The 27,597-nt window shown below is 43.6% G+C and overlaps 1 protein-coding gene across 2 annotated transcripts in view; it reads left to right on the plus strand.

Moving 5' to 3' along the window:
• The first annotated feature begins 5,847 nt into the window (after positions 1–5,847).
• FARP2 (FERM, ARH/RhoGEF and pleckstrin domain protein 2) overlaps positions 5,848–27,597 on the plus strand; it is a 70,317-nt gene continuing 48,567 nt past the window's right edge. For both annotated transcript variants that reach the window (XM_041416316.1, XM_041416317.1), the window contains exons 1-4: positions 5,848–5,931; positions 10,137–10,360; positions 25,053–25,157; positions 26,589–26,631. In XM_041416316.1, the coding sequence (XP_041272250.1) occupies positions 10,157–10,360; positions 25,053–25,157; positions 26,589–26,631 (352 nt within the window). In that variant the 5' untranslated portion in view covers positions 5,848–5,931; positions 10,137–10,156. The remainder of the gene's footprint in view (positions 5,932–10,136; positions 10,361–25,052; positions 25,158–26,588; positions 26,632–27,597) is intronic.

Here is a 27,597-nt window from a genome sequence, read left to right on the forward strand (position 1 = left end):
TGACAGCTGGGCTCAGCTCAGGGGCTGTGTCTTGGCAGCAGTGGGACTGCTGAGCTCTGTGTCCTGGCACAAACAGCTGGAACAGCCCTTGGGGGTGAGGGCACAGTGGGGAATCCACCAGTTTGTTTTGCCAGCAATCTGTTTGGCTGCCTCATTTCTGACTTAATGCACCAGAGCTGGTGTTACTGACAGCCTCAACTGTGGTTTATCTGGCAGTAAAATAATTGCCAAGTTTATCCGTGTCTAGTGTTTGGAGATCCTAAATTTATCATTTTTTTCTAAGTTTCCTGTCCATGAAATAGAAGTAGGCCTTTTTCTCTTTTATATTTAACTGGGCATTTATGCATTTGTTGACTTGTTGGTTAAAGTTGATCGATATGTGAAGATGAGGTGATTTTTCTTGTCAGAATTTCAGACTGTGGGAGAGCTGTGGTTTCTGTCTGGGGATGTCTTGTTCCCCACCACCCCAAACACACACAGACATTTTTCATGTCAATCTTTGAGGCATTGTACAAGGCATGACTGACTTGAACCCTTGAGCAACTTCTCTGAGGTAACAAAAGCCAGGCTGATTTAATGGGCAGGGAAATGAGATGAACCTCAATGGGATTTTAAAAATAATAATAAAAAAAAGGCAGAGTAAGCTTTCTGACACTCCCAGTTTTGTTGGGGGTGATGTTCAGGCCTTGCTGCTTCAGACATGCTTGGTTGCCCTTGCTGTGCAGACATTATTAAGTGTGAGAGAGGAATAAATCAATATAATTGCAGAAAAGACTATTTGGTAGCAGCTTAACGTTTAGGCTGTTACAGTCACAGAACTAACATCTATCAAAAAACCTTTGGATTCAATTTAAAAAGCAAATTTAGAGGAATTCTGGGCATATTAGTGCTTTTGTGCAATAGGATTGATGCACCACGTGGGGGCAATAAGGGATTGTCTGTGTCAGCTTTTACCTGTGGATAGGAGCACAGCAGACACAGCTGTCAGATTTTGCCTGGACTTTTGTCCCAGTGTTGTGGCTCAGCAGCTCTGTTTTGTTGCAGTTTGTAGCTTGTCTATGCTCTTGATTTTTATGCTGTGGCTTCAGAACTGCTGCTGGCTACAGACTGAACCTTCTGAGCAGGGAGGACGTGCTTGGACAAGTTCACTAGTCAGACAGAGAGAAGCTGCTGAGTGAGTGTGTCTGTGTGTGTGCAGGTAGGAACATATGCTGTGCTTAATTTACTTGTTCTAATTGCCACCTTCACCATGAGAGCCAAGTTAAAATAGAGATGTCATTCTGAAAGTCAAAGTAGGTGATTGCAAAAAGGGATCGCAGCCTCTTGGGGTTTTTCTGTTAGCAGTTTTCCCTGTACATAAGTACCCAGGCCTGTTCTAAAGAATTGGTTAATAATGAGGGTTTAATTCCAGGTCATGGTCTAAGGCTGGTGGACTTTGTGCTTTATAAAGGCCAATGTAATTAGAAGTTGCAGTGTGTGTAGAAGGGCTCTTGAAAAATACTCCAAAGGGGAATATCTGAAAAGCTCAAAGATCTCCTTCTGGGAGAAGTGCTAGAGCATGATTGTGGGGGGCAGAATTATTTAAGATTGGAAGTGTAAAATCCCAACCACAGAGGCTACAAGTATCTGTGGCATGGAAATCAGTTGGTTTAGCAAGGTACTGCTACTGCTGGGTGCCTTTGCCATTCCATCTCTGCCAGTAGAATGAGGTGCATTCTGACCACTTTTGAAGCATCTTCATTCATTGCTGTTGAAGAACAATATTTCTGCTATGCTTTCAGTAAATTTTAACAGTAAGTGAGCCTGGAGTAAGAGTAATTCTGGTAAGTGGCATGTACAGGTATGGATGGCTGTGTTGTTCAATCTTTGTGCTCATCGTGTGGATCCTATCTCTGCTTATCCAGCAATTCCTGTTCACCTTGATTTGAGTCTTTTGTCATTTGCTAATGAGAGTTAGTGGATTGGTCAGATTATATGATTTCTCGCTTTTCAGTTTTTCTACCATCTGGGGTACTGGTGGGCTGTTAGTACAGAGCAGCTGATTAAAATTGCTGAAATTTGCTTTCTTTTGCTATTTAAGAAACAAACTTAAGGTCTTTGTCACTGTTGGGTAGAGAACTTGTTAATCAGTGATGAGGCAGGTTGAGGAACAACTTGTTGATCCTTCAGACTAGTCCCTACTGAGATGTCTAAGGTGATGTGGGAGGCAATCCAGAGGATGGGTTAGTAAGACAAGACAACTGCTCTCTGTCTGGTTCTGCTGCACAGGCCATTACAGGCTGAACTCTTCAGGGCTGAAACACTTCCAGACCAGACACATGGCCAGGGTGGTCACTAATTGTCATGACTTTGCATCTAACATGTAAACACAGTTGTGGAAAAGTGAGTTTTTTCCCCTGGTGGACCTCTGAGGTGCTCTGCAGATGGTGCAGTGTCACCACGTCCTCAAAAGTGATCATCTTGTGGAGAAAGCTCTCAGCCCTTCCAGTTAGTCCTAAGTGATGCTGCTTAGGCTTAGGTTAATGATGCCTACAGCAAATTGAATATCTCCAGGTAGCAACAGATGGGAGAATTGTCATACAAGGCTCTGGCTTCAACTAAAGCAGGAAAATGGCAGTGAACTGTGGCAGTCAAAGGTCTGTGAACTGCCCCAAAAGGGATCCTGGTGCTTTCAGTGACCCACCTGCAGTGAAACCCATGTCAATCCATCTTCCTCTTTTCATCCTTGATGTGCCCCTGTGTGTTGTCATTGTGAAGTCCCAGCACAGCACACTGGAGAAGTGAACTGGTGGCATGTGGCCCAGTTAGTTTGGTGTACATGGTATAAAATGCTGGCTTAAGTGGCTGTAAATAGTTTTGCTCTCAGCTATGCCAACTTGCTGCTCTAGACAGCAGGGAAGACACAATGTAAGCATTTGAAACTGCTTGCCTTGTTCTTATGAGATGGAGACCTCTGAGAGACAGAGCTCTGTAGTGTGTATTTGGAAAATATGTGCTGACAAAATCACCATTTTCAGTCTGCAGAGTTTCTCTTTGTCATGGTGAAGGATCTGAACAAAAAGAAGCTTTCCCAGCTGTTATCTTGGTTGGATAAGAAGTCTGCTTTGAAGGACTTCCTCAAACCTCATCCAGAGCGTGATTAAAGAAAAAGATGATGTTATAGTGTAGTGAAAGGGTAATTCTAATTGTCCTGCTCAGGCCAAGAGGAGAATGTGGTGCAGATTATCTGTTGTATTACTTGAGTGAGAGAGTTACACCTTGTTACCAGTTTTTATCTCAAAAGGAGAAAGCTGTGTTTTGTCCTGACACTGCATCCTTCCAACAGCAACAGCTGCCTTTCATGTGTAATGACATTCTTCTTCTAGTTTTGGTCTCTAAACTTCTTCCTCCTTCTGTAAAGGCTTCAAACACTGTTTGGATGGCTGAAAAGTTTGATTTCATGGCTGTTAGAGAAACTTAAAAGTCTTTGTAGACAGCTGTGAAGAACATACTGCTGAGTCTGGTAGAGATAACCAATCCACTCCCTCTTTTAGTTTTCAAAATCACCAAACACCACATCTCAAGCATATTTTTTGTTATAGATGCTGAGGATTTATAAAATGATTGAGTGTATAGAACAGAAGTTCAACCTAATATGGCCCTTCCTAATTGTACCCTGTGGCTGTTCCACCCCTGTAAAGTTGGAGCAACCTGGGATAGTGGAAGGTGTCCCTGCCCATGGTAGAAGAGACAATTAAGGTCTTTTCCATCCCAAACTATTCTGGAATTCTCTGATATGATGGAATTTTTTTCATTTTGCTTGTGTGAGTAGACAGGTCAGAAATGAGCTGTGTGTGGAAACAGAGGTGTTTGGGATGAGGATGCTTAAACACTGAACCTTTGTGCCTTTTCCTTACTGCATTGTTTCAGTTCAGTAAGTTGTGTTTTGGGTAAGCAACAAAGTCAGGACTTGAGTGAAGCATAAAGAGCAGCAGCAGGGTGTTGATGTTTCTAAAGTCTCTGCCACATCTGTAATTTTTGCTTCCTCACCTGAGTGTGCTGGTATGTGGCTTTAAAGTGATCACATCAGATTTGTTCTCTTAGTGGCAGCTGCTTTTTTGCACAAGAAAACTTTAGTGCTCTTTTTAGATGTTAAAGAAAGTGATTGAAATGAAGATGATTCTGAAGTGTCTGCACTTTGAAGGATGTGAAACTGTATTAGCACTTAAATTGCAAATAAAAAGCCATGCAAATAAGGTACTGAAACAGCCTGTCAGTAATGAAAGCACTTCACCTGACTGAAATCACCATCGATCTTATAAATGGAGTTGTCTAAAATGTTGTGTACTTTTTTGCAGCTTTCCTATTTATGGGTTTTTTTTTCTGTATCCATGAGAGTCTTCAGCTCCACATCACTTTTTAAGGAGAACAAATCATGGGGCGTATTTTTTAAAACCTTGTGTCTTTTGTTCTTTTGAAGAGATGAGAATGCTGTTAGTCAGGAATTACTCACTAAATTTGCAAGTTGCCTTTTTGTGAGTGAGAGTCATGAAGCTGCTTCTGTTTGAAAGTGCTGTTCTGCATAATTTATGTGTTTTTTATTACCAAAAGTCACATGCTACGCCGGTATTTTGTTTTTCATATTGCTGTGAAAAGGTCGAGTCTCAGAAACAAGATGGCTCCTTGCACTTCTCATGCTATTGGCCAACAATCCATATCTAGAGAAACGCAGGGATTTCTCTCATTCCTGTTGCTTCTTGTCTTGAAGAGCAGACTGCAGTGAGCTGTGGGTGACTCAGGGTTGTGAAGGGTGGCCCTTTTCAGGAAGAGCTCTTTTCCTGGCTATCCTGTTATCTGCCAGCCTTGGCCTCGGCTTTAGAGCTGATGAAATCCAGACGGTGCAAAGATCTGTTTGTCCTGTGCTGAATTTCCTACAGTGTTTTATTCTATGTGTCAGTGAGGGATGGGCTAGCTGACTGGGGAGTGAGGAGGAGGAGGATGCTGCTTTTGTTGTCTTCAGCTCCTTTGGCCAGCAACACTGCCCGAAGCCCCTGTGCAGCACCCACATTTTCTCCCGTTCTGCAGCACTGAGTCTGTTTCTATCCTCACTTAAAATTTATATGTGAAAAATTTAACCTAGTGAAGACCTAACATTTTCACGACTTGGCCTGGGGCTAGTTGCTGGCCTGCTGTCGTCCTGCAGGACGGTGTTCCCCATAGAAAATGAGACCTGTGGGGTGTGCCTGATGGATGTCTGGGGCGGCATAGGGGGATTTCATGTACCTCTTTTTGGGGTGCAGGCCTTGCGCAGCAGCCTGTGAGCTGGCTGCCCTTCAGCCTCGCACGGAAATTTTCTCTTAAAGCCTTCCTCGTGCTGCAAAACCACGCTTCGGTATAAAATAATCCCCTAATCCCGGCGGGACCGGCCGGGCGGTGGGGCGGCGGCGGGGCTCGCTCCGCGTCTCGCCGTGCCGCTCTCGGCGGCGCAGCCCGGTGCGCGCAGCGAGCNCGCGGCGCTCCTGTGGGAGCCGGGCCGGGCGAGGGAACGGGGTCTGCGGCCCGCGCTCTGCCTGCCCCGCGACCAGGCTCCGGCTCGGGGGCTGCCGGGGCCTGGGGAGCGGCTTCCCCGGGGCTCGGAGAGCGCTTGGAAGGGGGCTGCCGCAGCTCCGGCCTGGGCGCTTCGCCACTGCCCTGTCGGGCTGCGAGTGTGTGGGCAGCCGCGCCCCGGCACAGCCCGGACCCGGACCCGCCTCCGTGAGGGGACCCGGGCCGGGTGGGTCCTGCTCGGTCCGAGAAGCGCTGCTGGAGCGCCGCTCACCTGGCCGGGACCGGCCGCGGACATTCCCCGCTGTCCCCGCCCAGGCGGCTCCGTCCCGGCCGGCGTGTGGCCGTGCGGCTCTGCAGCGGAGAGCCATGAAACCCTTCGAGGCCGGGGTCGTGGAGGAGCCCGAGGTACGGCTCAGGGAGACACTCGCTCCTCTCACCACTGAGCGCTCGGAATCTTCACCCGTCGTTGCTTTGGTGGTGGATTCCTGGTGCATCGTTTGTGTCAGCTCAGTGTAGCAGCGCTATCGGGTGGCTATGGCTTAAAAAGTTAAAAGAGGAAAGTTTGCTTTTCCTTGCTTCCTTGCTGCTCTGTGTGTAGCGATCCCTTCCCATGGAAGGCAGGAACCACCCTGCTCACACTCAGCAGCTGGGAAACTGGCCTCACTTCAGTCTGCCTCCTGCATGGGTGAGGGATGGAGCATGGACCCTGCCACTGGCCAAAAGACACCGTGCTCAGAGGAGTTCCTTGGAAAGCCCTTGGTGTCATCCAAGTGGGCAAAGCCAGATTGAATGGGGCTTGAAGTAAACTGGTCTAGTGGAAAGTGTCCCTGCCCATGGCAGGAGGTTGGAACAAGGTGGACTTTAAGGTCCCTTTAAACCCAAGCCACTCTATGTTTCTATGATCTTGCATATCCTCAGGTATAAGTTGCCTTTCCAGATTTGCTGGTAGTTGAAAATGCTGTCTTGCTTCTGAAAAATAAGTTTATTCCATCCAGGTAGAAACTCATTGTGACTTAAAAGCTATTTCAAAAAGTACCTGGTACAAAAAGTAAAAAAAAAAAAAAAAAAAAAAAATTATATACAGCTATCTAAATTTTGTAAATTTTGTTTTGTTTGCTCCTTCATTTAGGGCTGTGAGCAGCACTCATTCAGTCACTGTGCTCCAGGGAGCAGATTTAGCTTTATTGCCTAGTCCCATTTTGTAAGAAATTATCAGGATAAACACTAGGTGCAAGCAAGTTCAGGGAGAGGCAATGCAAGGAAGATTTTTTTTATCCCAGAACACCAGTGTTGTGGTAATATTGTATTTCAGTTTTGCATTGTTGAGATCTTGTTGTGGCTCACCCATGGCAGGAGGCTCTCGGTGGGATGCTCACTCTGCCTGTAGAAATTCTGTGTTCTTGGAGCTTGCAGCCTGTCTCTAGTTCATTTTCCCCTTCCTTTCATGTACTCAGCCCCTTGAACTGAAATGTTTCCTGAACCATGACACTGTGGTTTTTGTCCAGAAATGTCATATGTAGTCAGAGTACTTAAAACATGATATGTAACTCATGTGGTGGAACTGGAAACAGTGCTTGGCTTGGCTAGCACTCGTCTCACATTGGGTGCTGAAGGCAGAGGGAGCAGACTGGGCTGTCTGGGCTTGTCAGTAGTTGTGGTGGCATCAGTGGGGTACCTTGGGAGGGAACAGGATGTGGCATGGGGGAGATGCTCCCAGCTGGCACAGCAGGCCACTGCTCTTCCGGGCATCATGCTTGCTTCTGCACATTGTGTGTTCTGCCTAGTGCTTGTTTGGCCTTTAAAATCTGAATATTGGCCGGCGTAAATATTTTTAGGAACATGTCATCAGTGGGATGTGAGTTCAAGCCCCACTGAGTTCACTTTTCCTGTTACCACCTGTGGGGAAGGACTTTGACACGTGCAATTTCTGTTTGGTATGGCTTTGTTCTCTCCTGGCTGGTGACCAAAGCTAGAGAGTGCCCAGGAGCTGCTCCTGAGTCCAGCCTTGGGTGGCCTGGCTGCCTTGCCTTGGGGAAGCAGCTGCCTCCAGCTGGAGGGGAGGCTGCTGAGGTCTCTGCAGGGCTGCTCCTTCTGCTGCCTCAGCTGATGCTGCTTGCATTTTTTTCCTTTTGAGTAACTGCAGAGTGTCTCTCTTCCAGGAGTTGTTTATTCAGAAGGGAATGAGTGCTCCTGGAGCACTAATTTTAAGAGTGAGTGGCTAATAAAGAGCCCCACGAGGAGTGTGACCCATCCTGGGCAGCTTCTGAATGGCAATAGCAAAAATTTACCATGCTGATAAGAGACACAATATCAAGGGGATGCAGATGACCACATCAATCTCTGGTTTCTCTTCAGGTTAGCAGTTAGAGGTGTCAACTGGGTATCTCTTTCTGCTGAATTTTGTTGTTAGGGTGGTTTTAAAATTTATGACCTAAACGTTTTTCTCCTTGGCTGTGTGGCCGCATGAACCAAGAAGTTTAGCCAAAGAACACACACAAAACACCCCAAGAAAGCCAAAGAACACACACAAAACACCCCAAGAAAGAGACTTTCTGATTATTTGTCACCCAAAGCTGGGAGGTTGGGCACAGGGCAGTGTGTGCCCACTTTTAAGGTTAAGCTCATGCTGGGTTTGATTTTAGGTCCCTGGTGCATGTCCAGAGAAGGGCAGTGGAGCTGGGGAAGGGTCTGGAGAACAAGTCAGATGAGGCACAGCTGGAGGAGCTCAGCTTGGAGAACAGGAGGCTCAGGGGGAACCTTTTTGCTCTCTGTAACTCCCTGACAGGAGGATGCAGCCAAGTGAGGGTCAGGCTCTGCCCCCAGGGAACAAGAGGCAGGACAAGAGGAAATAGCCTCAAGCAGTGTCAGAGGACATTTAGATTCAATATCAGGGAAAATGTATTCACTGAAAGGTTTGTCAGGTATTGGAACAGGTTCCTAGGGCAGTGGTGGAGTCCCCATCCCTGGAAGTGTTCAAGCATGTGTGGATGCGGCACCTGGGGACGTGCTTTAGTGGTGGTGTTGGCAGTGCTGGGTTAGGGGTGGACCTGATGATGTCAGAGAATTTTTCCAGTTGTAATGATTCTGTGATTGTCACGCTGTTGTTGCATGCTGTCAGCTGGGAGGCTGGTGCCATCTCTGGGTGGTCTCAGCTGTGCTGCTTGGTCAGGGCTCTGCAGGGGCTCAGAAGCCACACAAGTCTTGTGGTGGGTGTGATTAGGTGGGGAGGCATCTGTCTGCCCTTCTGGAGTAAGTTTATCTCTACAGGGATCTACAAGTATAAAAATTAACCCCCAAAATGTTAAAATGTGCTGGGCTGCAAGCTAGAAAGACATTTGACCAGTGTTGATGTGTGTGAGAACTGAAACATAAACTACCCCCAAGTAATTTGTAAGGACATATAGGGCTGGCTTCATTCAAATCCTTGGAGTAGGCTGCCTACCTACTCTGAGCACAGAGAGACAAAGGAGTGTTGTCATGGGCTGCCTTGCTTCTTTTCTGCCAAAACACATTTACTACAAAACACTAACCTGTCACTCCTTTGGATGTGAAGGCTGTCCCACTGCAGTACCCACACACTCTGGGCTGTTGGGACACAGTGTGGTGTTTGGGTAATGCACCCAAAAGGCCCAGGGAGCCTCCCTGTGTGTTCCTGCTGGGTGCCTTGCACCTTGCTGCCAAATCCTCGGTGCCAGCGGCGGGCACGGGGCAGAGGCTGTGCTGCATTCCGAGCACACAGGCCTCACCTTCGTGTAAACCCCACTGTGGGTCCCCATGCAAATATCACCACTGCTCTGGTGGCATGGGAGAGCTGGGGAGAGCCTCATGGGACATCTTCCCCATGTCAAATTAAAGATTGGCTCTGCACAGCTGCCACCAAGCAATGACAGCAAGACTCGTGTAGGAGTCAGCCTACGCTCACTGGTGTCAGTCTCTGTAACTGAGATTTTTGCCCACAGATTTATTCTCAGTATAGCACAAATTTGCTAGTGAAGTGAGGAACTGTTACCTTGTAGCAGTGCCTGATGGAGGCTCTGAGCTTCCAGCAGTTAGGGTTTTGCCTGAGTCATCATTTTGGGGATGCAGGAAGTTAATAGTTCTCGTTATCTCAGTGTGAAGTCAGTGGGATGGTTGGGTACCCATGAGAGGTACCTGCCTCACCCTTCCCTGTCCCCAGTGCTCATGCTGCTGGTGGGAGGAGGCTCCTCAGCAGAAAGACCTCATCAGAAACAACAATGTTCGTGTTGAGAGGGCAGAATGCAGAGGTTTGCCTGCTCCATTTCTTAACCATGCTTCAGAATGGTTAATTTTTCCTGCTTTTTCTTCCCAGCTGTTGGATTTTAGTCATTATGGTTTGGGTTGGAAGGAACCCTAAAGCTCATCTTGTTCCAACCTCTCTCATGGGCAGCGAGACCTTCGACTAGCCCAGGTTGCTCCAAGCCCTGTCCAGAGCTTCATTAACCTTATTACTGATTTTGCTAGTGGGAAAAAGAGTGTTAAATAGGGATTTTGTGATAGTGCTTCAGTGGGTGGTATTTTCATACACAATATCAGTGTAAAATCTTTCAGGCTGTAACCCTAACCCTCTATTTGCTTCCATGTTTCTACAGACTCTGCTTGCTGTTGGAAGATGGGAGAGATAGAGGGAACCTACAGAGTTCTGCAGACGCCGGGCTCTCGTTTGGGTGCCCAGAAGAGCTCAGGAGTGAGTACCTTGGAGCCAGGACAGAACCTCCTGACTGCCATGGCATCGTCGCCTGCCAAAGCGCACGAGCGCGACCTCCCCGTCAAAATCAAGATGTTGGACAACACAGTGGAAGTTCTTGACATTGAGGTAAGAGATGTTTGAACCTGAGTTCAAGTACACTGAGCCTCTGATAATTTAAAGCTCACAAGGATGTGCCTCTGTGAAGAGCTGGGACAGTTTGAGGCAATATCTGAATGAAGATTCCTATTGGGATTTACCTGCTTACTAGTAGTGATAGCAGTTTCATGGCTTGTTTTTTAAAATCTTTCAAGTATAACAGATGTTTTGTGTTTTTAACAGACTTCAAATACAAGCACATACTCTAAGGAGAGTCTTTATTTGTTGTTTGCTTTGGGGGAACACCAACTGTCTCCTGCCAAAATGTTCTTGCTTCCTGAGCCACATGCAGCTTTGTCAGTTTGGCAGCTGGGAGAGCAGAGGAGCTTTGCCTTAGTTACTGATACATATTATTTCAATGGTTTGTATCCTCTCCAAGTAAACTTGCTCCTATTTGAAAGTCTTTGATTGCCAGCATGCTTTAGGAGGGATGCACCAAAGCAGTGTCAGTTCAGTGTTTCTGAAAATGTTTATTTAAATGCATGCTTGGGGAAATCTGCCATAAGACATAAAAGCCATGCACAAATTAAGAAGATTCTGCTTTGAAACTATTTTTTTTCTTCCAAATCTTGTTACATTTTCAGTGTTAACCTCTGAGTTTAATTCTAGTTTGCCTGAGATCTGCTGTTAGAAAACAACTGTGCTGTAGTGAAGATACTCAGCTATCAGATACTCTACATTAGTATCAAACTGTAAACAGTAATTTATTACCACTTGGAGCCTTAGTTTGTTGCATAGACTCAAAAAGGGTTCTTCGAATAGAGTGAAAAAGATGTCTGTGGAACTCTGAAGAAATACTGGATTTGGGGATGTCTTCCACAGATTCTGTCCAGCTGTTCAAGTCTCAGACATGAAATCTGTTTTTGTGGGTTTGTTTTTTTTTAAGAGTGAGGCTGTGCCTGTATCCTTCCACTTGAGCACACAGTGTCTGGTACTGCAAACCCACCCATCCCTCATGTACCACATAGAACACAAAAGCCTCTTTTTTCCCTTTACATTATGTTAGAATATTTTTTTAGAAAATCTGCTGACTTTGGTTCTTTTGAATGATAATTTTATTTATTTATCCAAGTTGATGTAGATGGTGCTTTTGTGTTTTGATTCAAAAAAGAAAAAAAACCCCAAGCAACACCCTCAGCTCTGTAATTTTGAAAGTCAGTGCAAGGCCAGGTTTATGGGGCTTTCAGCTGGTTGTGATGTATGTGTTTCCCATAATTAGGAGCTGTCTTAGTTTTCTTTACCTGGAAAGCTCTCTCTGATTATGGCACCCACAGAAACACCCAAATTCAGGCACTAGCATGCTGAGGCCATAATTAATATTGTGCTGCTTTTCTTTATGAGATCAGTTGGAACTGAAAGACTTAGAAGCATCATGCTTGATGCTGTGAGTGATGAGGAAAAGGGGTCAGCCTTGGGTCAGCTTCAGAGCACTGAGCACAAAAAGGTCCAGAGTCAGCAGCTGTGGCATTACAGTCCAGCTAACACTGCCTCCATGGCCTTTCAGTTTTGGCTAAATAAGGTAGCAAATGATAGAAAACAGGCATGAGGTATTAAACTGTGACCATCTGCCTGATTTCTTTGGTGAGCTGTTGGATAGCAGGAACTGCTGACTGCTGTTTGTCATGGAAAATGGGAATTTTTCATTTGGGATTGAGGGCAAGAGTTAGGAAAAGGCAGTGATGTTGCTCAATAGGTGGTGTGTGCTAGCACAGTAACTTTTCAAAAAGCAGCTAGAGAAACTGGTGGCCAAGCAGCTGTCCTAGAGGAGTGCAGGTTCAGATTGCCACTTGCCCATTTCCCTTTGCTTTTGTAATTTTTGTCATTAGATGTGAAAACGAGGTGTGATGCTGTGGGTTTGTGTTTGATTCAGGTCAGCAGTAGTTTGTCAGTGCAGTGGCACACAGGCCTTTCCCGTGGGGTTTTGGCACTGCCTGCTTGGGGAGATGTGGGTGATCCCAAAAGGTGGTCTGGGATTTTTTTTCCTCCTATTCAAATTATTTTCTCTTCTGTCTGTAAGAGCTATGGCAAGTGACTTTTTACTGGGAAAAGTGGTGTGTCAATGGAAGGACAGACTGAGAGTAGGATCAGCTCCTGGAGAGACCCTTCCCTGTGCAGTGTGGTGGGGAACCTGATGCAGTAGCCTGTGGCCCTGTTTATTACCTCCCTGCCTAAAATGAGCCACAGCAGCATTTTTAACCATATGGGATGAACAGAGTAGCCACAGTAACAACTTAATCCATGCAGCTTTACCTTGTCTTCCCTTCCTTTCTCCAAGATGTATTTAAAAAGTTGCTTCTCTCCTGGCAGGGGTTGGTGGTTGCCCTTTTTGGTAGCCCACTTGACATCTTAACTTGCCAAAGAGCAAGAAAAGAGACTGACAGAGTGATGTAATGGATGGAGAGAGATCAAAATGGGAAAGAACAGTCTTTTCTTTGTGTTGTTGGTGTACCTGGAACAGTTTGCTAAAAGTGGACCTTTTAAGTCCACTGTCTCTGTCCATTTTCCCCATCTGCTTCATAAGGTTTGATTTTCCACATAACTACATTCTACCACCTTTTAAGGCCACTGTCTCTGTCCATTTTCCCCATCTGCTTCATAAGGTTTGATTTCTAAGTAGGAATTTTAGTAATTACTAAGAGGGAATTATTCTTTAAAGTGTGTTGGTGCAGAGCCTTTCTCCAGTGAATTTGATTTGAATATTAGGGGATGGAGGAATACTCAATGATTTCTGGAGTTTAAAAAAACTGAACATGGGCTATTTATGGGTTCTCCTTTCCCTTCCAAAACAGAAGAGAGAATGAAACATATCCATTCAAAGCTAAGCTGCAATATTCATTATTTCCATGAGTTTTTTTCCCCTTTTTACAGCCAGCTTGTTTAGTCAGCTCAAATCTTGCATGTGCCATTTCATGGGGTACCTGGCCTCTTCTCTCCAAACTAAGTCTGCCCAAAGGGTGGTTTTGCGGACTACGAGATGAATGATTGGCAAATTCAGTTTAGTTCACACTTCAAAGTAATCAGGGTTTTACAGCAGAAGTTCTGCCAGCTTTCCAGATTTTCTGAAGAGATTAAACTCGGAGGCTTTTGATCAGCACAAAAATGTGGCAGACTCTTAAGTAGAAGGGTCTGGGCTGGGTCGAATTCACCAAAATGACATTTAATGGAATTGCTGCCATCAGATGATGTTTAATATTTGGCCTGTGTGTTGTTCCTTATGTAAGAAATGTGTGTCCTTTAGGAAATTCTTTTACATGAAATATTCTCTATGCTATGAGGAAGTGCCCCAGAAAAAGTAGTTTATATTGTTATGCTTCAAGTTTACTGAATTGTTTGGGAAGAACTTGGTGCTTCTTCAATGGCATGTACTTCCTCTTCTCTTTCTGCTTGGATGTCAAATGAAATTTGGGAATCAAAAATATTTGTACATTTTATTATAGGGTCTGCCTGCCTGCTCCACTCTAAGGGAAAATTTCTACTGGAATTTTTTTCTTTTGTGCTAATCTTTGTTGGACTGTTTTGAGAACAGAAGTCTGTTCTTTTAAATTTTTTTGGTATGTAATGCAGTAATGATGTTCTGCATCCTTGCCATGCTGTCTGATGTGTCCCTCTCCCTCTGACACCAGTGAACTCCTAGCAGGGAGATGCTCCACCCCACTGCCATTCTTGAGAACAGGCTAGTTAGATAAGATTACACTGTAATTCCCCCCTTTATTTTCTTATTAAGTAGTGTCCTCTCACTGCTCTTGTCTATTTTGGTGTTCATTGATGTACCCTGCAAAACTAAAGTGGCTTATTCTATACTAAACTGAAAATGTGTACTTGGTGATTACTCTGATAGTGATAGTGTCTTTGCTGGGCACTTCCTTGGCTTATTGAAACTTATAAATTGCATTAATAAAAGTGCAAAGCTACTCTCAATCCCTCTATTCCTTAGAATGGAATAGAATAACTCTGGTTATTCTGGTTCCTGTGCAGTTTGCAGTTATCTGTGATTGAAAAGGTGCCATGAAAGTGGCTTCCCCTGGGATGCCCATTGTTTTTGACCAGCCATTGGAGGCCCTGAAATCGGGAGCTGGGCTAGGGCTGCAGGAAGTTTTTGGGATGGCAGAGGAAGCAATCTGGCTGCAATATCCTTCCCATGATTTGGGGAGTGCTTCCCACTTGTGCACATGGCAAAATGCTGCTCTCAGTAGCAGCCTTTTGGTAGCATTAGTGCCCCCAAGAACTTTCATGGGGATGGTGCAAAAATGATGCAACTTTTAACTGCTGTTATCGAGTAATTTTAAGTAAGAAATATGTATATGTTAAACACTGGGATGATGCTGTGGGCACTGAACAGCACTTGCTGTGTGCCTTGAGGAGCCCCAGGCATGCTGCTGGTGGGACAGGCAGCCCAGTCCTGGCTCTGGCATTGGCACTTGTGCCCTCCTGCCTCTGCCTTGCTCTCCCTGTGCCTGCTTAGCCCTTCCTTTCATGAAGCCTTTCCCCTTCTGTGCTGTGAAAGTATTAACAGCTTAAATATGTGAGGAGTCAAGGAATAGTCTGCTGCTGAATCCTATTAAGTGCTGTGCTGGAGAATCGAGGTGCTGTGGGCAGCTCACAGTGTTTTTCTTCCCTAGTCAGGAAGAAATAGTCAAAATTCCAGAAAGAATCATAGCCAGATGTTTGTCATTGCTTCAGTTTGAGTCTCCTAAATATGGCAAATAAGCTGCCTTAGGACTTATTTTTATCTGACCTCAGAAGAGAAAGTTAGTAATTCACTATTTTAAATTTGCAATTATTACAGGGTTTAAAAAGAAGGTAACTAAAGCTTTGCATTTTGTGTGCTGTTTGATTCCACTCTATATTTTTTAGGCCTGTTATTTTGTGTTTGGAAGCTTGACTTTTTTGATGCTACGTAGGAATGTGGTATGGGGTGGGGAAAGGTGAAACCACAGCCATTTTATTGACAGACATTTAGAGTGTGTGTTTTGTTCATCCAAGTGTTTTTTGGTTGTTTTTTTTTTTTTTTTAGGAAAAATATGAACTTAAATTATGTAAGCCAAAATTGTTATTTTACAGTTCTCTTTACCTTAGGTGTCACATTATATGTAAAGAAAATTGAGTTGTACTGCAATAAAGAAAAAACAATCTGAATATCCCTGTACAAAAGGTTGATTATATGCACTCATCTTAAAACACAGAAACCATTTAGGAAAATGTTGATCAAGTGTTATTACAGTCCTTGAAATATTAATGTCGTGGATTGAATTCATAACAGTTTGTATGGCTAGGCAGGTGTTTGTTTTTGTTTTCATAATCTAGTGATGTAGGATAGTGAAAATCAGCTGAAATCAGTCTTATGCCATTCAACCAAAATGGCTGTAGGAAATGCTGTATTCTACATAAAAAACCAAAATTAAGAAATCCACTGGAAACCTTGTAAACCTTTTTTGGGTGTGGGTGACATTCAGGGTGGGGCCCACAGATGGCTAATTCTGTAAAATACAGGGAGCCTGAAAGGGAAAAAAAACCGCAAAAGCAAACCAAGAATCAACCCACGGGCAGCTAAAGACAGCTGCAGAAGTTCAGTGTGCTGAGAGGCAGATCAGAGAAATTTTAGGCTTGTGCCTACTGGAAAACGGGACTTGGAGTTGGGCAAGGATGGTGTGTCGTGGTACTCTCAGGGCTTGGGGATGTGCATTTAGTTAAACAGGGTTGCAAAAGCACACCTGTGTGTCAGCCCTTTCTCCTTGCAGCCAAATTCCTTTTTGGAAAGGGCAGTGCTGCCTACTTGGGTAAAAGAGAGACCATATATATTGAATATTTAAAAAGCTGTGCTATGGTAGAAATGCCTAGCATGAGAGATTTACTGTTCAAGGCTGGAATGTTGGATATGGGAGGGGGGTGGGCCCCTCTGTGACTGAGCAGTCATTCATTAATAAAAACAAGAATTAGAAAAGGGAAAAAACCCCAAAGCTTTGTAGAGACTCTTATTAGAGCTGTCTGACATGTCTTCAATTGAAATAATGAAGGAAAAGTGTTGCTGTGCCCTCAGCCCACTTCTCAGGTGGATAGCTTGAAGGCATTCGTGTAGGAAACCCCTGCTGGCAAGGGGGAAGTTGGAAAAGCTTGGCCTTATCTAATCTGGCTTGTAGGTATTCATTAACCCATCACTATGTTATCAAACCTCTGCTCAAAGTACAGTGGGGAGTGATGTTAGGACAGCTGGTACCATTTCAGTTTTGCACAAAACAAAAGGGAGTTTTGGCCTTTTCTGTAAAAATACCCAAGTTGTATTTGTCTTTTGTCCAAAGAATCTGTCATAACTGTCTTCTGAATATTTTAAACTATTTTATTTGGGCAGATTTCCTCAAAGAAGTGTCAGTCTGGAGTAGCCTAACTCCTTGCAGGGGAAGTACAGTACCTGGGTGCTGTAGCACCTCTCCTAGGAGAGAAGGCTGAGAGAATTGGGATTGTGCAGCCTGGAGAAGGAAAATCTGTGGGGAGAACTTATTGAGGTCTTTGAGCACCTGAAGGGGCTCCAGGAGAGCTGGAGAGAGGCTTGGGACAAGGTTCTGGAGAGGCAGGACAAGGGGGAATGGCTTCCCACTGTCAGAGGGCAGGGATGTATGGGATTTTGGGGAGGAATTCTTCCCTGTGAGAATAGTGAGGTCCTGGCACAGGGTGCCCAGAGCAGCTGTGGCTGCCCCTGGATCCCTGGAAGTGTCCAAGGCCAGGTTGAACAGGGCTTGGAGCAACCTGGGACAGTGGAAGGTGTCCCTGCCCATGGTAGGAGTTGGAATGAGATGGTTTTTCAAGTCACTTTCAACCTAAACTATTCTTTTATTCTATGAAAACCCAGATAAAATCTGGTGAGTGTGGGCATGGATGATGGCTTTGAGGCAAAAGTGTAATTAATGGAGAAAGACTTGCAACTTTAGTGAGGGGTTTTTTTTCTTTCTTTTTCCTCTGTTCATTAAAAAAAAAAAACGGAGTATTTTCTATGTTTAAAATGACTTAAAATATGGAGTTTTATTTATATACATATACATGCATATGAAATGAAGCTGTGCGAGGTCCCAGAAGCCCCAACAGTCTGAGTGTGAGGGGTGGCCAGGCCTGAGGAATGGCTGTGGAGAGGTTCAGGGGTTTGTGCAAGGAGCAAAGCTCAAGGGGGAAAGAATTGAGATCAGTCTCCTGACTTCTCGTTCTCTTTATTACCTTGTGTGCACAAAGGAGGTGCTTGGACTTTGTGGTATGAACCTGAATTTGGGATCAGCCACCCCAAAGCTGCTCCTCTCTGTGTTACTGTCACTGTTGTCACCTGGACGTTTAATTATTAACAAGCAGGAGCTCTGGTGCCAAATCATCCAGCAGTACCTGTGAAACTCTGTCCAAGGATGTGGCCCATGGTGTTAATTAAAGCGACTTCCTTCTTCCCCAAGTAGTCTACAGTTTTATTCCAAGTAGTCCAGGTATTTCAGCACAGCACCATTTCTAAAAACCTAGGACCATTTTTTGTCTCTACATGCTCTCTATCTAAGTATACATTTTCCAATCTCATTCACATAATTCCCTCCCTTTTGGGAATGTCTTCCCATGTCAACCAGTTGTTGTTTTCCTACTTCCAGGCATCCAGCAAGTCCAGCCACTCAGGAAAAGCTTGTTTGTTGGGTAGAGCTGGTTCAGTGCTTTGACATTGCCTTAAATGATCCTTTAAATGATCATAATTTTAAAGCTACCCTTAATTAAATGAGCCAGAGGCTTCCATTTCTAGCATAATTTGTCTGGCTGTGGATTCTGCTTAAAAAAACCCTGACAAAACCACATCAAAACCAACCACTGAAATCTGAGGACAAAAAAAAAATCACGGGGAGAGAGCCTTAGAATTTTATTTTTTTCCTAAACAAAAAATGCCCAATATGGAATGTAATAATGGAACTTAAAATAGCTCTGAGATTTTTATTTGGGTTTGCAGCTTCCATAGTTGAGTAAATGATACTTCAGTACTGTGTGGAAATACTGTAACACAATAATTCTTCTTTCTGTAACATAATTACTTCTTTTTCATAAAGAAGAACTTTCAAGATGAAAGTGCACTCTATCTCGTTTTGTGATAATGAGGCTGCATCCTGTGCTCTGTAAGCTGTTAAAAGCTCTGCAGAATATTCTTGGTGTGGTCTTAGTAAAGTAACCTGTAGTTGGGACCTGTCAGTATAGAAGGGTGGATAAAATAAATCTATTTAAAATACCCTTTTTTTTCACCAAGAGTTAAAAGAATAAAGCTTCAAGTCTTTCAATTTAAGTTGTTAGATGTTCACATGATCAAAATAAAGTAGTATTTAAGCAATTTGGCTGAGCACATGAAAACAGTGTTTGACAGAGTTGTTACCTGGTGCTTGTTTTTGTGGGGAATCAGGGAGTATTTTCATTGGAGTTACTAATTCCAGTCAAAATTGAGCAAACTAATAAAGTACTGAAAAGGAAGACTGCTTTTCCAGTCTGCAGATTGAATACTAGATATGGAGCTGTAAGGTCATCTTGTTTTAGCCATGAAAGCACAAAGTTAATGGCTGGTATTCCTTGCCATCTTAGATTATTTCCTTCTTTCTAATAAAGATTCTGATGTCCACCCTGTATTCAGAAATGCAGTTTTGTTTATATGTGGCATTAATGATGATTATTAACAGGGAGTTTTGGGGGTGTTTTTTCTGTCTCACGCTTCATTTGGACAGAGATCTAACAGATTACAGAAGGGTTGGAGATAAACAGAGCTATAAACTCACCAAAATGTTTGCATATTTCTGATTAAGAAAGGAAATAACAAGTCTATGTTTAGTTGCAAATTGTCTATTTTTTAAAATTTGCCATAAAGTGAAAAATCACTTTTTCATTAGGAAAACTTTTAAAGTGCCCCAAAGAAGAAAAACCAATAAAAATCTGTGTTGAAGTGGCCTTTATTTAAATCAGTTTAGTTTGCCTTGGCCATTCACAGGGTGCTCTGTGTTGGCTGCTTGTGAGTGATGATGTCAAACCTAAACTTCTGCCTCTCATGCACATCCACTATTAACTAGAGGAATTGTCTCCTGACAGATGCAGATTTCTGTGACACAAAAATCCAAGGTGTTTGCTGGTGCTAGGGTCCAATGGCTCTGGCTGCACAAGAGTTTCCATTCTGTACCTCAGCTTTATAACTCTTTTTTCCAAACTCTTGACTTTTGGACTGATTTTCCCTTCCAGCTTATCTGCTGCCAAAAGTGGATTTCTTTTTTGGAAAGCTGGAGAAAGGACAGCTTGCCAGTTTTGGAAGATGAGAGTACTAGGCCTTACGAAAATATGGGGTATTTTGGTTTTTAAATTAAAATATGTAGAAGCAGAAAGTTAAGGTGTTCTGGAAGACAAGTTTGGGAGGTAGAGAGGAAGCCATGATTTTGATAATATTGAGCTATGATCTACTGAAAATCCTAGGCTATGAGTTTGTTCTTCTCTCTTCCTAAGCTCAGACATTATGGCAGAGCAGAGATCTGCCATGTAGGAGTGATATTTGAGAAAATAGCAAATAACACTGGGCTTGATTTTCCCCCTCTGCTCTGCTCTGGTGAGACCCCATCAGGAATACGTGGATCTGCTGGAGTGAGTCTGGAGAAGGCCACGGAGATGCTCCAAGGGCTGGAGCCCCTCTGCTCTGGAGCCATGCTAGGAGAGCTGGGATTGTCCAGCCTGGAGAAGAGAAGGCTCCAGGGAGAGCTCAGAGCCCCTTCCAAGTGTCAAAAGGGGCTCCAGGAGAGCTGGAGAGGGATCTGGGACAAGGCATGGAGTGACAGGACACAGAGAATGGCTTCCACTGCCAGAAGGCAGGGATGGATGGGTTATTGGGAAGAAATTGTTCCCTATGAGGGAGGTGAGGCCCTGGCACAGGGTGCCCAGAGCAGCTGTGGCTGCCCCTGGATCCCTGGAAATGTCCAAGGCCAGCCTGGATGGGGCTTGGAGCAACTTGGGACAGTGGAAGGTGTCCCTGCCCATGGCAGAGGATGGAAGGAGATGAACTTTAATGTCCCTTCCCACCCAAACCATCCTGTGGTTATATTGTTCAATAAAACAAAAATAACTGCCGTTACTACTTTTTAATAACTTACTTATATTTTATTCCTCTGTCCTAAGCATTCTTAACATTAAATATGTTCTATAAAACAAAAATAACTGCTGTTACTACTTTTTAATAACTTATATTTTATTCCTCTGTCCTAAGCATTCTTAACATTAAATATGCTTATTCTTCTGATAAAGTAAAAAATAGAGATATCTCCTTGAGGCAAGAACATTCAGCTGGGAATGGTTTTTCCTGTTTGATGCTGTCTTGGCACTGAGAGGGTTTTGGGATTTGGTTTGGGGTTTCTTTTGCCACACAGGGCTCTCTGTGCCATTACTGCCTGTTAGGGTACCCTTCTGGCACTTGTGCAGCTCTGAGGGAACTTTTAAAGCTTGATCTTACTACAGAAATCAATTTGAAATAACTCTATTATACTTATCAGTCTTCTAATGATGACTTATTAAAATTATCTACAGTACAGTTAGAGCAGGGTCACCAAGGAAAGCTGTTGTTAGCTGCCTATTTCAGCTTTTTGTCCCATGTTTTCTTCTTTTTTTTTAATGTGAAATAATTCAGCCATATCAGTAGTCATTGTCTTGGCAGAAAATAAAGAGTAATTGAGAAGTTTGGAATGGAAAGTATGCCATGTTGTGAATTTGTATTGAAAGCAGGACCTTTATGAAATGTATTCATGCAGCTACTTGCCCTGATGTCAAAATTACAGTAATTAAGAAATTACTTCAAATATTTTGCTTTGTGCTGCTTTTATGCAAATTAAACAATGACATGGAGCTGCCCACTATGTTACTTTCATTTCTGTCTACTTCAAAATGTTCAGCTCTTTGGAAAGGATGGTTATAAATGCAATAAACAACTTGAGGAACCAAATAGTTCTAGGAGGAGTTTTCCCAAAGAATTTGAGGCAAAAATAATAAAATAATTATAAAAAAGAATAAAAGACTGTGTTCTGCCTCAAGTTTTCAAACCCCATTTTTATTTTAAAATAAAATTGATACTGTTCTTTCAAAATGTGACATTTATCCTTTGAAGGATGCAAAACGATACTGAGCTTGAACTGGGGTTTTTCTTAGCTTTTCATTGTGAGTGACACCCAAAATTACAGTTGGTAGCCCAAGCAAAATTATTTTACACTTTTAACATTTGGATGGCACCTTTATCATTTAATTGGTTGCCAAGTGCTTCTAGCTCCAACCATCTCGATTTCTTCATCCCCAGTTTCTCTTGAAGGAGCGTGGACTTGACAGTGGAAGGGGAGATGTGCCAGGGATCTGTGCCATAAAGCCTCTTTTTTTGGGGAGAGATGAAGGCAGCTAGATTGTCTTCAGGCACGGAACTTGATGGAGCCAGGAGACGTGGCTCAGTTGAAATGGAAGAAAGCTATGCAATGGAATCCAGTTGGGATCATTTTAATGCCTGTGTGGAACTAGTCCTGCACACAGATTCCTTGAGCAGTGCAGCACACAGTTTGGCTGTAAAACTTGTCTGATTGTTAGCAGGCATCTTTCAGGAGTTAATCCAAGTGTGTCAGTTCTGACAAAAGGTGGTTGGAACCAGAATTGGTTTTTGTTTCACAAATGAGAAATCAGGGACTTGGGTTACAGGACACGTCCTGTTCAGAGGCTTCTAAAGGTTTGTACCATGAAAAGGCAAGGTTCATATCCCATTTTCTGCACATCAGGTTGGTCAGGGCATTGCTGCCTCCCCACAAACATTGCTGGCTGAAAAGTGTTCCCTTCTGTGGGGCCTGGGAAAAGGAGGTGTACAATTACGGATGTGTGGGTGTGGACCTTAAAAAACAAGAGTCCTACTATATTTGAGGATATTTTCTTCTGTTAGTATTTTAAGATTTAGCACAAGTCCATAGCATAGTCCATTGAGGAGCGACTGAGGGAGCTGGGGGTGCTCAGCCTGGAGAAAAGGAGACTCAGGGGTGACCTTATCACTTTCTGTAACTCCCTGAAAGGTGCCTGTGCTCAGCTGGGGCTGGGCTCTTTCTCCAGGCAGCACTGACAGAACCAGAGGACACGGCCTCAAGCTGTGCCAAGGGAAATTTAGGTTGGATATTAGGAAAGAGTTTTTTCCAGAAAGGGTGATAAAATTCTGGATGGTCTGCCCAGGGAGGTGGTGGAGTCACCATCCCTGGGTGTGTTTAACAAAGCCTGGATGTGGCACTGGCTGCCACGGTTTAGTTGAGGTGTTGGGGCTGGGTTGGACTCAATGATCTTTAAGGTCTCTTCCAGACTGGTCATTCTGTGAATAGCAAGAAATGTGTTTCAGTTAAAAATTAAAAAAACCTTGATTTCCAAAATTCATTTCTCCAGGCATAAATGTCTCCTGTGGGAGAGTCTGTAACCTGCATGGGAAATGTGCAGGAGGCAGCAAAGAAAGAATGTAATTTATTGGAGATGTGGCTTGCCATTACCTGTATCATTCCTTATTTCATTGTCACCATTTAAAAACCAAAACCCATACCCACAGTGTCTTCTGGAAGCACAGATTTTGGCTAAGAAAGTGCAGCTGTATTCTTACCAAGAAAATGCCTTTTTATACATCACAAAACCTGTTCAGAAAAAGAGATGAGTACTCATATTCATGTACCATGTCAGCACTCAGCCTGGCATCTCTGTACCATCTGCAGGCACCAAGAACTGCATCACTTCTCCTGACTGGCAATTTTATTTAGGGGTTTCAGCATTAGTGGCCTGAGCATTGTGATACCAAGAAACTTTTTGAATGACCTGTGTTTGCACCAGATGAATTCACCTGACTGAAGCTGTGGTTGCTCTTACAGGTACCATGGCTGGTGAAAGCCTGAGTGAGAGATACAAACCCAACTTCTGTCACTCTCTGTCCTGCTTCTGTGCTTTTCTCTGAGTTTACAGGGTTGGAGTCAGTCAGCTTTGCTCATACCACTGCAGATACCAAAGCTCTTTCAGATTTGCAGCACTGCAGGGCTATCAGACTTTTCTCTATGAAATTTTAGGGTTTTTTTTAAATGTTATAGAGGCATTTGCAGGGTTCTAAAAACACTGACAGTTCATATCTTTTTCCTGTAAGAAGCAATTACTTTTGAATTTTTTATGCACCTCATAATGTGAAACTATTTCCCCAATATTCCCCTTGTTTTTATCTTTTAAGCCTAAAATAACACATCCTTGCTCTCAGGTATTTTAATTTGCATTGTATTGAATTACTCTAATTCTATCACTAATTTGGCTTTAAAATGAAGAAGGGTAGATTTAGTTGAAATGTTGAGAAGAAATTCTTCCCTGTGAGAATAGTGAGGCCCTGGCACAGGGTGCTCAGAGAAGCTGTGGCTGCCCCTGGATCCCTGGAAGTGTCCAAGGCTGGGTTGGACATGGCTTGGAGCAACCTGGGATAGTGGGAGGTGTCCCTGTCCATGGCAGGGGATGGAATTGGGTGAGTTTTAAGGTCCCTTCCTACCCAAATCATCCTGTGATTCTGTGACAATTTATTATAATGCCTCATACTTTTAAAGTAGGTACTATTCTGAGTGTATGGAGTCATCACAGAACTCTGCTCCTGCTTTGATGGGAAAGTCATAGAGCCTTCCATCACTGGGCTTTTCAAAATGAACAAAACCACGGTGTCATCAAGGCTGCCAGTGTGTTCTGCTGGATAACCCAGTCATCCAGAATGGTGTCACACTCTGTCCCCACAGCTGGGGGACTGCTTCGTGACCCAAGGTGGAGCTTGGTGGCCTTGCAACTCCTGCTGCACCCTGCTAGGTTTTATGTGTTTCTGGAATGGACTGTGACAGCGTTTTGGATTCTTTGCTGAGTGATGCAGGTGGGCTGATGTGTGGGTTCAGAAATGCTGTTTTTCTGCTGGCACCTGCTGCAGTCAGAGGTGCTGAGAGCCAGCTGGGTGATGGAACCAGCAGCCCCAAGTGTCGCTGGTTTGGGTGCGCTGTGCAAGTCCCCCGTTCTCTCCTGTGTTGCTGTAGCTGCTTTCTGCTGATGTTTGTGCCTTTGCCCCTAGCTTGGCTCTCAGAAAGGGTTAGTGAGTGAGTGAGTTTCTTGAGGGAGAGATTCATTGAAAGGATTCCCCAGGCAGCGTGGTGTGAGAGGAGGTTCGGTGGGGTTCCCGCTGTCCGCAGGCATTTCCAGCCTGCTTGGTGCAAAGGCTGTTTGTGGCCTGGGGTTCCTGCTGTGGGAAGGAGTGAGGGGTCTGTGTGGAGCAGGGATTTGGCAGCTCCTGCTCCAGGCCACAGCACTCAGCTACACAAACAAACGTGTGGGTTTGTTGAGGGAGCCGCAAATAGCCCGCAGCTGGTCTCAGCTCTCTGCTGACCCTGCTGGGAGCAGGAGGCTGCGGGTAGGTGACCTCCAGTGGCCCCTGCCAGCTTCAGTTCCTCTGCTTCTGTGAAGGATTTTTGTATGGACTCTTGCCTATTAGATGTTTGCATGTTACAGTGACAAGAACAATGTGAACAGTCTTTGTGATATTTCTCTCCAGTTTATACAGATGCCATTTGTTTTTGATGTAAACTTATTCTTGTTTATTCTTATTAATCTCACTGCAACTTTTTTTTTATTGCTTCCTTAGTCAAAATGTTACGGCCAGACATTATTGACAGAAGTTTACAAGCATCTGAATTTGATTGAATCAGACTACTTTGGAATTGAGTTTCAGAATATCCAGTCATATTGGGTGAGTACAGTTCCCTGACAAATCTGGTATAATAAAAATGTTGGGTGAATGCAGTTCCTTGAGTGACAAAAATTTCTCAGTCTGCTGCAGTTTCCTGTAGTCTCCTGTGGGATTATCTCTTGGATTCTTGTAAATCTGTTTCACTCAGCAGAATGACAAGAGCTATTGAAGAAGAAGGGAGGAATCAGATCCTGCTTGTTAAGTCTCAGAAATTGTATAAAGGAGTTAAATAGCTGCTGATGTTCCTACTTGCAGGGACAGAAATAAAATCCTCCTTTCTTCTGAAAGCAGAAACATGAACTCAAAGTGTACTCTGCAGAGCACTTACAAAATCAAATTATGGTGTTTAATTTTGGTAGTGTTCATATTTATCCTCAGTTAATTCAGTCTTCAATTAATTTTCCTGAAGAGCCATTCCAAACCTCTTTCTAATCAACAAAAACCTCAGCAGGCACACAGGCCTGCAAGCTTTTTAAATCATTGATCTAGATCAATGCTGACATCTTTAAGCCTCCTAGTCACTTATCCTGTACCTTGCAAAGAGGACAGTGTGGCTTCTAAACTAGAAAATGTTCCCCAAACTTTCCTTTCATTTGATTTGTTTTGGTTTTTTCAACTTTTTAAATTTTTTTTTTTTTTTTTTTTAAGATTTAGGACTCACATGCAGAGAATATGATTGAGAACACAGGGAATGCTAATGGCACTATCCATGCTGCTCTTGAGCTGAGGAAATACACTGAAGCTTGTTTAGCTTCTGTTGCTTGTGCATGGTGTCCAAACTGCTCCTGCAGCTAATAATGTTCTTAAAATCCTCAGCTGTCTCACAAACAGAGCAGTAACTAGTAAGGACCAAACATAATTGTCTTGTAACAATTTTCTGTTTGGAAGAGTGGGAAAAATAAAAGGTTGAGCTTCCAGGGTATTTTGCATTGCTTTTGTGGATTCTCCTTTTACTAGAACAATAGTCTTTCTTGTAAAACATGCTTGTCAAAAGGGAAAAAATGGTGGGGAGTTAATATGGAGTAAAAAGCCTTAAGTAGCTAGGGAAGAGTGACAGAAATAGCACAGAAGGGAAAAAAAACATTGGACCTTTTCATGTTCTGCAGACTTTCTGTAATGCTGCAGCCTGGCTCCTGTCAGACTGTGGGTTTTGGCATGACTCCTGCCCTCTTGGCACTGGGGCTCTGCTTTTGCTGACCTGGCTCTTCTTCTGTCCAGATGAGCTTTAAGCACAGATCAGTGGCTTTTGTATTGATGCATGAGAAATGTCAATTCAAATAGAGAAGTACACTTTTTGTAAAGCAAGGGAATTACTGCATTGAGGAAGAAATGCTACTCATAAATTACTGCTTAATTTGAATTTACTTTTGATGTTTTCATATTATATTAAATAGGAACGTAAGTTTGTAATTTTTTTCTCTTCAATTTCAGATTTGGCTGGAACCTATGAAACCTGTTATTAAACAAGTACGGAGTAAGTAGTTTTAAAAAAGGAAGTTTTCCTTAATTTGCATCTTCTTTATGTGGGTTGCTTTCACAATTACTACTTGATTTACTGGTTATGCTTCCCTGTAAAACACACATGGCAGGGGTGAGAGTGGTTCCTGCTGGGGCATGCTAACCTGACATTTTAATAGGCAGTATGTGGTGGGTGGAATGGAAACTTCCTGCGGGCAGGGTTCTTTCTCTGATAAATATCTGGAAAGGTTGGCTCAGTTGGTGTTGTATTGAAGTGAAATATAACACTTGCTGTGTTAGCTTTTGGAAGTTGTGTTGTCATACCGTGGGAAGAAAAAGGAACATTTTGGCTGATTCCCATGGCAGCTCTTTCCACATGCTCAGGAGCAGAGGTGGGAATCTCCCACCTTGGGTGGTGGCTGCAGTGTCAGAGCCTCTGCCGTGGCTGTGGAGTGTGGTCTTGTCTCTATACCACCTAAAAAGTGCTAATGTGGCAGGCAATTTAAAGGCCCAAAACAGCTGAAGAATGCAGGTTGCTGGTTGGTTCTTCAGATGTTGAACGGTTAGATCCAGCTTTTTGTTTTTTCTCTGTAGAACACAGTTAAGCAATTTGTTTGTTTTGTGGTTCTGATTGTAGAGGCTTTGTGGAGGAGCAAGATCAGGAGGGTGTGGTGGATTCCTACTCCTTTGCAAATCTTGATTGAAATATGTTGAAAATGAGTACTGGGAAGTAGCTTTTAGCTACTCTTCTGTCTAAAATTGATTGCCAGAAAATATGAAATCATCAATTCTAGCTCATTTTGTAACTTTAAGGTCATGATTTTTGACTTTTGTTGGCACTGTTTGGGTACCTTCTCTGAGGTGCTGCTACTTTATGTAAATCAGAGTTGTATTCACCATTCCTGCCTGGGTAATTTTTTCTCACATCCTTTTTGTTTCTTACTTTTGCTCAGACTTGGCTTCTTGAAATAAATTCTGCGTC

The sequence above is a fragment of the Onychostruthus taczanowskii genome, unplaced genomic scaffold, assembly GCF_017590055.1.
Source record: "Onychostruthus taczanowskii isolate IOZ18803 unplaced genomic scaffold, ASM1759005v1 scaffold51, whole genome shotgun sequence".
Taxonomy (NCBI): Eukaryota; Metazoa; Chordata; class Aves; order Passeriformes; family Passeridae; genus Onychostruthus; species Onychostruthus taczanowskii.